General features: G+C 56.5%; 1 protein-coding gene across 7 annotated transcripts in view; it reads left to right on the forward strand.

The window, feature by feature from the left end:
• Nucleotides 1-8829, forward strand: part of LAMC3 (laminin subunit gamma 3) — a 66553-nt gene extending 57724 nt beyond the window's left edge. For all 7 annotated transcript variants that reach the window (XM_084999113.1, XM_084999120.1, XM_003353687.6 and 4 more), the window contains 5 exons: nt 346-448; nt 2798-2997; nt 3892-4038; nt 4127-4226; nt 7325-8829. In XM_084999113.1, the coding sequence (XP_084855239.1) occupies nt 346-448; nt 2798-2997; nt 3892-4038; nt 4127-4226; nt 7325-7575 (801 nt within the window). In that variant the 3' untranslated portion in view covers nt 7576-8829. The remainder of the gene's footprint in view (nt 1-345; nt 449-2797; nt 2998-3891; nt 4039-4126; nt 4227-7324) is intronic.
• Nucleotides 8830-12146: the final 3317 nt, after the last annotated feature.

The raw sequence follows: 12146 nt of genomic DNA on the forward strand, positions 1-12146 counted from the left end.
AAGTGGGTTTGGTGCTCAGCTGACCCGATTTTTTGTTGTTGTTGTTTTGTTTTGGTTTTGCAGCACATGGAGGTTCCCAGGCTAGGGGTTGAATTGGAGCTGTAGCCAATGGCCTCCGTTGCTGCCACAGCCACACCAGATCTGAGCTGGGTTGGCAACCTACACCACAGCTCACGGCAACATCAGGTCCTTAACTCACTGAGCAAGACCAGGGATCAAACCTGCGTCCTCATGGATGCTGTCAGGTTCATTTCTGCTGAGCCATGATGGGAACTCCTCGCCTGACCCGATTCTGCTGAGCACACCTCCAGCACCACCTGCCCAGCCTCTCTCTTTTCTCTCCAGCTGCACCAGGAAGCCAGAGCTGCCCTGACCCGGGCTTCCTCCTCCGTCCAGGCTGCCACAGTGACTGTCACAGGAGCCAGGACTCTGCTGGCCGACCTGGAAGGTATGTGTGTCCTGTTTAACCCTAGGCTCGAGGATGCACAGATGCCCATGACAGACACCTGAACTCAGGCCTCAGCCAGAGCAGGCTTGGCTACAGGGGCAGAAGTCTGGTTATGTGGGCATATGCCAAGGGGACCATTCCCTCTGCCTCTCCTGTGGCTGTTTGTCTCACCCATCCCACATATACTCACCAGGTTCTTGTCCACGTGGCATCCATCATCAGACCACCTGCAGAGCCCCTGAGCACCAGGTGGGAAGAGACTCTGATTCCATCACTCTCACCCCTGACCTAGGCCCCTCTGGCTGGGGGTCTGATCACCTGGTACGGATATGGCTGCCCTGCTCCAATGTGCGTTTGGGGCTATGGGCAGTGATGTAGTTTCTCTTTAGAAGGGGGGTGGGTTGATGCCAGTCCAGGTCTCTTGAGCTTTAGGAAAATGAGGCCAAGTCCCCCCATTTTACAGATGTTTTGACCAAGAAAGAATATTTTGCTGATGAAACGTGGAACAGTCTGTAATTGCTCTGCCAAGAGAGGGTTTGTGTTCAAACAAATTTAGGAAACGTCAAGTGCTCTAGATCCCCCTGAGGCCTTGCAGTGCACACCTTAGGATATTAAAGGCTCTGAGAAGTCCTGCAATAAAGGAATGGGGTTCACTTTATATAAACTTAATCGGCATTTTCCCCTAGCATTTATTGACACCCTGTACAATTAGGACTCCACAGCAGGCACTTTAAGAAACACCAATTTTGTGTACAGGAAGCAAAGTAGATCTAAATTTTGGATTATCCTCATGGAACAGTATTATATAGTATTATATCCCTGAAAATTAGAAGGTTTGATTCTTTTTAAAATTTGACTTTGGAGCTCCCTGGTGGCTTAGCGGGTTAAGGAGCTGGCATTGTCACTGTTGTGGCTCAGGTCTCTGCTGTGGCATGGGTTCAATCCCTGGTCCCGGAACTTAGGTGTGCTAAACATGCAGCCAAAAAAAATTTTGTGATTTGTCTACTATAATCAGTACTCCTTAGGATAAGTTTCTCTTGGACTTTCATCCAAAAGGAAAGGAAAAAGTCTCTCTTTGTTTATAGAGGGAAGCTACTCTTTGTGGGTTTTTTGGGCCACACCTGTGGCATGCGGAAGCTCCCAGGCCAGGGACTGGACTCGTGCCACAGCTGTGATGATGCCAGATCCTGAACCCACTGAGCCACATGGGAACTCCAGAAACTACTTCTTAGTTGATGATAAACCCTCTGTGAGCTGTAGAACTTCCTTTTTTGTCTTGGCTGCTGGGAGGCTGAAAGGTAAATAGAGCATTTGGTACCTGCACTGTCATTAGGCTAATATTCTGGCTCTTCTTTCTCTTCCTCATCCCTCCAGTTACATATGGTTCTTGGTTTTTCATTTTTTTAATTAATTAATTTGCCTTTTTACCTTTTCTAGGGCTGCTCCCGTGGCATATGGAAGTTCCCAGGCCAGGGGTCTAATCAGAGCGGTAGCTACCAGTCTACACCAGAGCCACAGCAACGCAGGATCTGAGCCGCATCTGCGACCTACGCCACAGCTCACAGCAACGCCGGATCATTAACCCACGGAGCAAGGCCAGGGATCGAACCTGCAACCTCATGGTTCCTAGTCAGATTCGTTAACCACTGGGCTACGACGGGAACTCCGTGGTTTTTCATTTTAAAGGTGAAGTTCTTTTTTCTTTTTTTTTTTTTTTTTTTTTGTCTTTTTAGGGCTGCACCTGCAGCATATGCAGCTTCACAGGACAGGGGTCCAATTGGATCTATAGCTGCCGGCCTACGCCACAGCCACAGCCACACAGGATCCGAGCCGCATCTGCAACCTACACTACAGCTCACAGCAACGCCAGATCCTTAACCCACTGAGCGAGGCCAGAGATCAAACCTGGGTCCTTCTGGACGCGAGTCGATTCATTAACTGCTGAGCCAGCAGGGGAACTCCTGGTGGTGCAGCTCCTGGTCTGTCAGGGTAAAGCTGCCTCAAGCCTTTTTCGGATTGGGTGCCACATGGAACCAAAGACCTGAATGGATCTTTGTCCTGTCTGTGGTCCGCCACCTCTCCCCGGCCCGGGCGTTGGCCACCACGTAAGTCTCTGACTTCAGCAAGTATCCTAATATAACCCGACTCTTTCCAGTCGCCGGCAGTGTGTCTCACTCGCATTTTCCTGGGTGAGCCTGAGAGGGTCACACACAGACCTCGTGCATCTCGAACCTCTGCTCACACCGTCCAAGGGTCTGGGGCTGGCCAGGCATCTGGCAGGGGCCGCCCACCCGATGGGCTATCCAGCGTGAGCCCAGCCCTCCTGACACAGCCTCGGCCGCTTTACAGGAATGAAGCCGAGGTTTCCTCAGCCCAGGGACCAGGCCGCACTGAGGAGGAAGGCAGGCATCGTCCAGGACAGGCTCCTCGCAGCCTCGAAAAAGAAGACCAGGCTGGCAGAGAGGATGCTGGGAAATGCGGCATCTGTCTCCTCCAGCGCCAAGAAGAAGAGCAGGGAAGCCGAGCTGTTGGCCAAGGACAGTGCCAAGGTCAGGGCCACGGATGCGACTCCAGGGGCATCCCTGCCTTCTGGGCCTGGGGTGGCAGTGTCATAGCGGAGCCGCCCTGCCTAGGGTGAACCTTGTCCCTAGAAATCGGCCCCCTTCTGTGTGCAATGCTGAACTCCCTGCACTTCCTAAGGGCTCAGTGGGTCCCCGGCTTTGAGCTCTGGAGCTTCGTGTGGATGGGCCTCTTGATCCCTCATGAACTAGGTGTCATGCTGTGCCTGTGGGACAGGTGAGCGTGCTGAGGCGGGACCTGGGTCAGTAACTTAAGTCACATAACCAGGACTCATCCTGGTCCATTTGGCTTCACTCCCCGAATCTCTAGGCTTTCCTTATTTGATTGGGGCCAAGTTTGCATCAAAGCGTGTCTCCCCAGCGCCTCCCTGGCTTTGTTGCTCGGGCCCCAGGGAAACTGCCTTTACACCTGCCTAGAGAAAGGGCTGGATTTGAAGTAGGTGTCCCCAGGTTTGGTTTCTGGCCCTGCTTTTTTTTTTTCTTTTTGGCTGGGCCCTCAGCATACGGAAATTCCCCAGCCAGGGATCGAACCTACACCACAGCAGTGACCCAAGCCACGGCAGTGACAATACTGGATACTTAACCCACTGGGCCACCAGGGAACTCCCTGGTCCTGCTGTTTTGGTTTTGTCCACCTCCTCCTCTGTGCCTCTGTTTCCCCATCTGTAAAAGAGTTGGAATCTGACCTCTGGGGAGAGTGTCCAGAGATCTGCCCTGGACCAGCACTTGTATTTGTTGAACAAATGAATGAACCAATGATCTGGTGCCTGCAGCGATGACCACTTGGCATTATTGCCATAGACGCCCCTACCCCCACTCACTCCACTCATGCTCCTCTCCCTGCTGCTGCCGCCCACCCTGCAGCTCACCAAGGCCTTGCTGAGGGAGGGAAAGCAGGAGCTCCGCCGGGCTGGCCAGCTCTCCAGCCAGACGCAGGCGACCCTCCGACGGGCCTCCCGGCAGGTGCTGGCCTCTGAAGCGCGCAGGCAGGAGCTGGAGGCAGCCGAGCAGGTGCGTGTGCCAAGACCCCCGCCCCGTTCCCCCTGGCCCGGGAGCCAGCTGGGAGCTGCTCAGGCTTCTCCTCTCCTCCCCGCAAAAGGTGGGCGCCGGGCTGGGCGAGATGGAGCGGCAGATCCGGAAATCTCGGACCTCCCTGGAGAAGGACGTCAAGGCCTTGTCGGAGCTGCTCGCCAGGCTGGGTAAGGAGACCCCAAGGCCTCGTGAGTCCCTGGCATCTTCCTGTGAGGCCCAGTCCTGGGGAAGCTTCTCTCTCGTGTCCGCGGGTCCCCCCATCCCCAGCCTTAGGATCCGTCCCAAGCATCATCCTTTTCTCCAGGTCCCCCTGTGCGCGACAGGGCTGGTGTCCAGGAGCAGGGTCACCTTGTGCCTCTGGGGCTCCTTGTCAGGTGGAGGGGGGAGAGACAGAACAGTCCCCACCAGCGCCTGTAGGTACCAGATCAGCGGGGCCGCCCTCCGCGGTCGAGGGCTTCAGAGGAGAGAGAACATTACAGAAGCAAGCGTGGGGTCAAGGGTCCAGGGCTGGTTTGGAATCAGATAGGCTGAGATTCAAGTCTGGCACGTTCCGTCCTTGGCTGTGAGCCCTTGGGAAAGTCACTCCACCTCTCTGAGCCTCAGTCCCCCCGACTGTGAAATGGACGTAACAGTGGGGGCGATTTATTTATTACTTTATTTTATAACTTTTTAAAATTTTATTTTATTTTATTTTATTGTCTTTTTGCCTTTTCTAGGGCCACTCCCATGGCATATGGAGGTTCCCAGGCTAGGGGTCCAATTGGAGCTGTAGCCGCCGGCCCACGCCAGAGCCACAGCAATGTGGGATCTGAGCCGCGTCTTCGACCTACACCACAGCTCACAGCAACACCAGATCCTTAACCCACTGAGCAAGGCCAGGGATTAAACCTGCAACCTCATGGTTCCTAGTCAGATTCATTAACCACTGGACCACGATGAGAACTCCTATTTTATAACTTTTGGGCTGCACTCACGGCACATGGAAGTTCCCAGACCAGGGACTGAATCTGAGCCACAGCTGCATCCTCTGCCAGGTCCTTAACCCACTGTGCCACAGCGGGAACTCCACAGTGGGGTAATTTAGAGAGCGCTTGTCCCACTGTGCTGCATGTAACGAGAGTTGGTAAATCATGAAGGGATCAGCATCCGGGACGCAGAGCCCTCAGAGCAAGGATGAGGGGACAGTTTCAGAGCAGTTAGGCTAAAGCGAGCATCACGCATTTTGTAAAAGTTAAGATACAGGAAACGTGGAATTTGCCATTTGGACCATTTTTCAGTGTACGGTTCAGTGGCAGTAAGTACAATCTTATGTGCAGCCATCACCCCCGTCGTCTCCAGAACTGTTCATCCTCCCAGGATGAAACCATGTCCCCGTCAGACACTGGCTCCCCATCCACCACCACCCCCTGCCCCCGCCCGGCCCCTGGCAACCCCTCTTCCACCTTGTGTCTCTATGAATTTGGTCCTGCGGGCCCCTCATCTAAGGGGAATCATACAGTGCGTGTTCCTTGGTGACGGGCTTATCTCACCTGGTGCAAAAAGTCCCCGTGGTCCATCCAGGTAATAGCCTGTGCCTCGTCAGTCGTCACTCTCGGGAAATCCGGGAAGAATCACGATGTCATGTGTTGCACCTGCACGCTAGGCCCCCACTATTCTATTCACGCACAGGGTCTTGATTCATTTATCTGCTTTTTAGGGCCACACCCGCGGCATATGGAAGTTTCCAGGTTAGGGGTCCAATAGGAGCTGCAGCTGCCGGCCTATGCCACAGCCACAGCCACGCTGGATCAGAGCTGTGCCTGCGACCTACACCACAGCAAAGCCCAATCCTTAACCCACTGAGTGAGGCCAGGAATTGAACCCGAATCCTCACAGACACCGTGTCGCGCTCTTAACCCGCCGAGCCACAGCAGGAACTCCCCCCACACCCGATCTTATCTAACTTTGGAGGCAGGGATCCTTCTTCTGCTATTTTGCAGATGAGGAAACTGAGGCACAGAGAATTTAAATGATGCCCGGGGTCCCACAGCCAGTCAAGGGGGAGGCTGTGGGTCAGGCTCAGGTCTGACCCATTCAGAGCATGCCCCCTTATAGCCATGGGTCTATACCCGCAAGAACTCAGAGCACCAGACACAACACTCAGCATGAAACAAAGGCTCTACGTGGGCAAACCACTCCAGCTGCTGTTGTTGGTGTCATTCATTCATTTGGGCTGGCGCTGTGCTTGACCCGGGGGTGCAGGAGTGACACCCGGGAGACCCAGCGGGGCAGGTAGGGGGAGGGGAGGCTGTAACCTCCTCAAAGGCCAGGCTGTGTGGACTTTTCCTGTGGACACTGGGGCCTCTCGAGGTCTTTGCTGGCAGCAGGACCTGCCTGGCAGCAGGACTCAGCCTCCCTCTGCCTCTTCCTGTCCCCGACTCAGCTCCGAGAGCTGCCTGACCTCCATCAGGCCCTCACTGCCCAGCACACCCAGGGTCATGGGGAGCCCAGGGGCCCAGTGGGATCCTGTGGGATTAGAAGCCATTTAGGATTTGTTTTCCTGTCCTCACGACCCTCCCACCTGGCTCAGCGGTCTTCCTATTGAATGTCAACTTAATGACAAGGTGACAAGGGCCGGGTAAGGGAGGCAGCCTGTGAATTCCAGGCCACCGTCACTGAGTTCATTTGTGCGTCTGAGGCCCCGTCTCCTCGTTTGACACTTGGAGAGGCTCTAGGAAGTCCTTCACCCCAAGATACAGAGCTAATCTGTGCCAGCGGGGACTAGATACCCCCCTGTTGGCTTCCCAAGCCTAGAGGTACAGCCTACAGTACCTTTCTCTTCACCCTGGGGTCCCCGCATCCCAGCCCACAGGTGCGGCGAGCGTGTGTGCGGGTAGGGAACTGACCCAGCATGCCGGAGCAGCAGACATTGTGTCATCTCACACACACACTGTTTGGTAGATGACGAAACTGGGGCTCAGGACTCAAACTTTTTTTTTTTTTTTTTTAACGGTGGTAGCGATACCAACACCAAAAATTAACTGTTGCCTGGTGCCACCCAGGGGGGAAATTCCAGGCCTGCACCTAAGCCCGCAGGTGCCCAGGCCAGGCCCTCACCTGCCTCATCACGCTGCCCTCTTGGTCCATTGCCTTCCTGGCAGATCGTGGGCAGTGGGAATCCTGGAAGGTTTGGACTGGGAAGGGTCTCTAGGGATGGGGGCCGAACAGGCTCCTGGGGGGACGCAAGGGAATGGCCCACCCTGAGGCTCTCTGTGCCCCTTGGCAGGGTCGCTGGACACCCATCAAGCCCCAACCCAGGCCCTGAACGAGACTCAGCGGGCCCTGGAGCATCTGAAGCTGCGGCTGGGCCCGCCAGGGGCCCTGCAGGGGAAGCTGAGGCTCTTGGAGCAGGAGTCCGAGCAGCAGGAGCTGCAGATCCAGAGCTTCGAGAGCGACCTTGCGGAGATCCGCGCTGACAAGCAGAATCTGGAGGCCATTCTGCACAGCCTGCCTGAGAGCTGTGCCAGCTGGCAGTGAGGGCGGCCTGGACCCCGCGGCACACCCGGCCTAGGGTGTGCACACCCCCACAGATGCACCAGGCAGGCCCCCTCCCCAGAGCCCACTGCCGTGTACCCCGTCCTGTGTGAATACTCACATGCCCTTCCGAGTCTGTGCCCACATCCCCTCCATAGTGGCAGGAGTAGTATATTCGCAGCTCATCCAGGGGGGCTGCTGTGTGCAGCCCCCATCAGTGTGCACTCCTACCCCATACACACACACACACACACACAGGCACTCCCTGGGCTCAGTAACATGTACACAGGTACATGTGGACACACGCCCATGTGTGCAGTGCACAAGTGGACAAGCCCATCCGTGTGTGTTGTGCCCTCTCTGGATGCTGGGGATGTTATGTTCTCTTAAATGCCCTGTGACACTGACCCAGCCATTTGCCCGCAAAAGCGGGGACCCAGGCAGGGTTGGTCCCTGGGAGGCTGAGGGGGCCCCTCGGCAGAGATCCAGGGTAGGTTCGGCAACAGCCACAGTCCCCAGTGCCAGACCGGCCCACTGTCCTACAGCCGCCACACCTGACACCCGCCATAGACACCCAGTGTCTGCCCAGCCTAGAGACCAGGCAGATCCAAAGACGCGAGATCTTGGTGGCTTTTCAGCAGAGGAAACAGACCAGGACTCCTGGGGCCGTGGTGTAGCCTGCCAGGCCGGCCAGGGCAAGGCCACCCCTGCGGGGGTGTGTTTGGCTTTGCGGAATCCTACCTTCTCAGCATCCTGGGACTGGGCCCGACTCACTAAGGGAATCTGCTGTCCTGGGCCCGGTGGTCCTCTCAGCCTACAGCCTGTCCAGAAAGCTGGGCCTCGTGGCCTGCAGGAGACTGGGTCAAGGGGCTCACATAGGTCCCTTGGATCTTTGTTTTGTGACCCCGCCAGCCCTGGTTGGCCTTTGACCGATCGATGCTTCCCAAACTGGCCCTGCAGCCCCTGGCCCCACCTGCCACAAGGGAGGCCCTGCTGGGCGTGGAGGCCTGGCTGCCTTTCTAGCCGGTCACACTGGGGAATCCCCCCTGCTGGCCTCCACCCAGAATGCCCGGCACGCCTCCTGGCACTCATCCACTTTCCTGGGCCCTCTTCCAGCAGACCGCAGGCTTTGGCAGCGGGAGGATGGGTGCCTGGGGGGCCCAGCCCCTTCCCACGGCTCTTCTGGCCCCCAGCAGGGGGATGGGGTGGCAGAGACCAATTCCGTTTAACATGGAAATAAAAGATCCCTTTACTGGCTGGCTGGTGTGCCTTTGGTCCTCCCGTGCTGGTTGGCAGCCCGAGCCCTGGCTATGGGTGCAGACTCACCACCCTGTCTTGTGGGTGCCCCCACCCAGCACCCAGTGAGTCAGTGGCAGAACGTGCATTGATTCCACTTGGCCCATGAAGGGCAGTAGGAAGGTGGCAAATCTGGGTTCACCGGCTTCGTCAGTGTCCTCCCATTGGGGACCCTGCTGGGGTCCTGCGACCCAAGTGTCTGCTCTCCTCTCTGCTCCCCTCTCTGCTCCAGGGGGCTTATTCGGCAAAGTCTTGGGGCTCAGGGAGTTTGAGGGGTGGGCTACAGGGACATCCTCAGCTGATTTCTGGCTCAGGCTGGAGACACCGAGGCAGGAAAGGAACTTAAGGGACTTCCCATCGTGGCTCAGCAGTAACGACTCCAACTAGTATCCATAAACATGCAGGTTCGATCCCTGGCCTCGCTCAGTGGGTTGGGGATCCAGTGTTGCCTGTGAGCTGTGGTGTAGGTTGCAGACGCAGCTTGGATCCTGCGTGGCTGTGGCTGTGGCTGGCAGCTGTAGCTCCGATTAGACCCCTAGCCTGGGAACCTCCCTATGCCATGGGTGTGGCCCTAAAAAGACCAAAAAAAAAAAAAAAAAAAAAAAAATCAGCATCCAGCGGTGCAAAAAGGCTCAGGGAGGGACACTAGTGAGGAGATGGGGAGGAGGAGGAGGACTTTGGGCCAAGCCTCAAAGGGTGGGGAGCTGGCAGGGAACATTCCAGACAAGAGGGTGGGGGCCTGGCCCACATGGGTCACTCGGGGAACCCAGGTTGCAGGGGCGGGATTATGGTGCATGTGCCGTCAGGGCTCCTGACCACAAGGCCTGCCCGCCTCCCGTGTTGGTTTAAGCAGAAAAGGGGAGTTTGTTGGGAGGACGTTGGAGTGTCTCCTGGAATCCCGAGGAGGGAAGGGCTGCCAAGCCTCAGAGACAACCAGGGGCCGGGGGCTCACCTCTCCGCTCCCTCCCGCCTCTCCCCTCGGTCTCGACTTCTGCTCTCTCCTTTGCTTTGGTTTTTTTTCTCTCTGCAGGGCAGTTTGCTTTTGCTGGTCTTGGTGGGAAAGGCTGCCCCCACTGACCCCGCTGACCCCATCCCGACCCACTACAGCCCCTGTGTTTACTGGTCATCAGACCAAAAGCTTGCAGACTCAAGCAGGAAACTGTCCTGATCCCAGCCTCCCAGACCAACCCAGCCCAGGCCAGGTCCCCTGTCGCCGGTTCAGCGTAATGAGGGTCTCTGGGTCCGAGGCCACATGTATACACGCTGGAGGAGAGCATGCAGTTTCTCCTCCACAGAAAACCAAAAACCAAGGCCGGGGTAGGGGTGACACGGTACATATGAGCGACCCAGGGAGTGACCTGGTAGATTCGGGACAAGGGGGCGGGAGGCAAAAGCAGGTGGGCGTTGCTCTACAGGGAGTTTTTTTTTGTTTTTTTTTTTTGCTATTTCTTGGGCCGCTCCCGCGGCATATGGAGGTTCCCAGGCTAGGGATCTAATCGGAGCTGTAGCCACCGGCCTACGCCAGAGCCACAGCAACGCGGGATCCGAGCCACGTCTGCGACCTACACCACAGCGCACAGCAACGCCGGATCGTTAACCCACTGAGCAAGGGCAGGGACCGAACCCGAAACCTCATGACTCCTAGTCGGATTCGTTAACCACTGCGCCACGACAGGAACTCCCTTTTTTTTTTTCTACAGGGAGTTTGATGACTCATGTCTGGTGTGAGCCCTGCCAAGGAGACCGGGGTCCTTTGGAGACCTCTGGGACAGGCTCTGATGTCCCCAGACCCCTCTTGCCTGCCACCCAGCTTCTCTGCCATCAGAGGCACGCAGCTATTCTGATGCCTGCTCTTGGCACTAAACCTTTATCTGCTCGGGCCATTGTGGGGCTCAGCCGAGCCCAGTCCCAGCATCCCCAACGGGTGGAGAACAGGCTCCCTCGCTGTTCCGAGGTGACGTGCCGCAGACCTGATGTCTCGTGACTCAAGCAGTCCAGTCACGCCTGGTGTGTGGAGAGCCACTCTCTGGCCCCAGAGGTGGGGCTGTGGCAGCTGCTGAACATCTGGCTAGCAATGCAGCCCAGCAGCTGAGCAATGGAAGGTGGGGTGGCCTCTGCCTTGCAGAACCACTGACGGGGACCACCCAGCCCAATGGACCAGGGCAACAGTCCTGAGCCTGGACCAGGAAGTGCATTATGGGAGCCCTGTTCTAAGTCAGCACCCCACCAACACCTCCTGATGGAGCATTAGCTATCAGTTGTAACTCCTATCTGCCTAAATCACCCTCACGGTAATAAAAGTTGTAACAGCCCGTGCTGGCTGAGAAGCCCTTGTTTCCTCCATTCTGCAGACAAGGAGACTGAGGCTCAGACAGGTCAAGTGCTTTGCCCAAGGTCACACAGCTTGGCCATATCCAAACCCTAGGTAGGGGTGAACGGACCTCTGGAGAGTAACTGGCTGGGCTGGGGAGGTGGAGCCTACCCCACTAAATTGCCGCCCTAGCCTTGGTCCACCTTGGCTGTCCCATTCTGTGTAGCCCTCTCCCTTGGGACAGCCCAGCCACCTCCTTCCCCAGCGGCAGCTACAGAAGAAAAGAGAACCATCTGGTCCCAAGATTCCCGTCAATCAGAGGCAAGCCTGTGGGAAGGGGACTTCCTGCATCCCATCCCCAGGGACACGCTCAGTGTACTTGTGGGTGGGTTGGGGGGAGGGGATATGACTGGTGACAAGGTGCTCCTCCTTGCCTGGGATAGTCCCTGTCTGTGTCTGTGACCCTGGCGTAATTGCTAGGAGGCCGCCTCTCATTCTCAGATAGGTCCCACTTTGGACAAGTCCCCAGTTCCTGCACCCAGAACCCCACTCTTCCAGGCGTTAGAGTCTTGGTTTATCATCCCAGAGGACCTGTGTTCCAGGCTTCGACTTTCTTTTTTTTTCTCCTTTTTAGGGCTGCACCTGAGGCATATGTAAGTTCCCAGGCCAGGGGTCAAATCAGAGCTACAGCAGCTGGCCTACACCACAGCCACAGCAACGCAGGATCCGAGCTGCATCTGCGAGCTACACCACAGCTGACAGCAGTGCCGGATCCCCACGGAGTGAGGCTAGGGATTCAACCTGCATCCTCCTGGAAACTAGTTGGGTTCATTTCCACTGTGCCACAATGGGAAGTCAACTTTCTTTTTTGTCCTTTTTTTGTCTTTTTTAGGGCATATGGAAGTTCCCAGACCAGGGGGCGAAGTGGAGCTGTAGTTGCTGGCCTACGTCGCAGCAGCCGCAACGA

This window comes from Sus scrofa, chromosome 1 (assembly GCF_054392235.1).
Source record: "Sus scrofa isolate SSC_HxYL_T2T_F1_AM1 chromosome 1, Sscrofa_HxYL_maternal_Yorkshire_Landrace_v2.0, whole genome shotgun sequence".
NCBI classification, from domain to species: Eukaryota; Metazoa; Chordata; class Mammalia; order Artiodactyla; family Suidae; genus Sus; species Sus scrofa.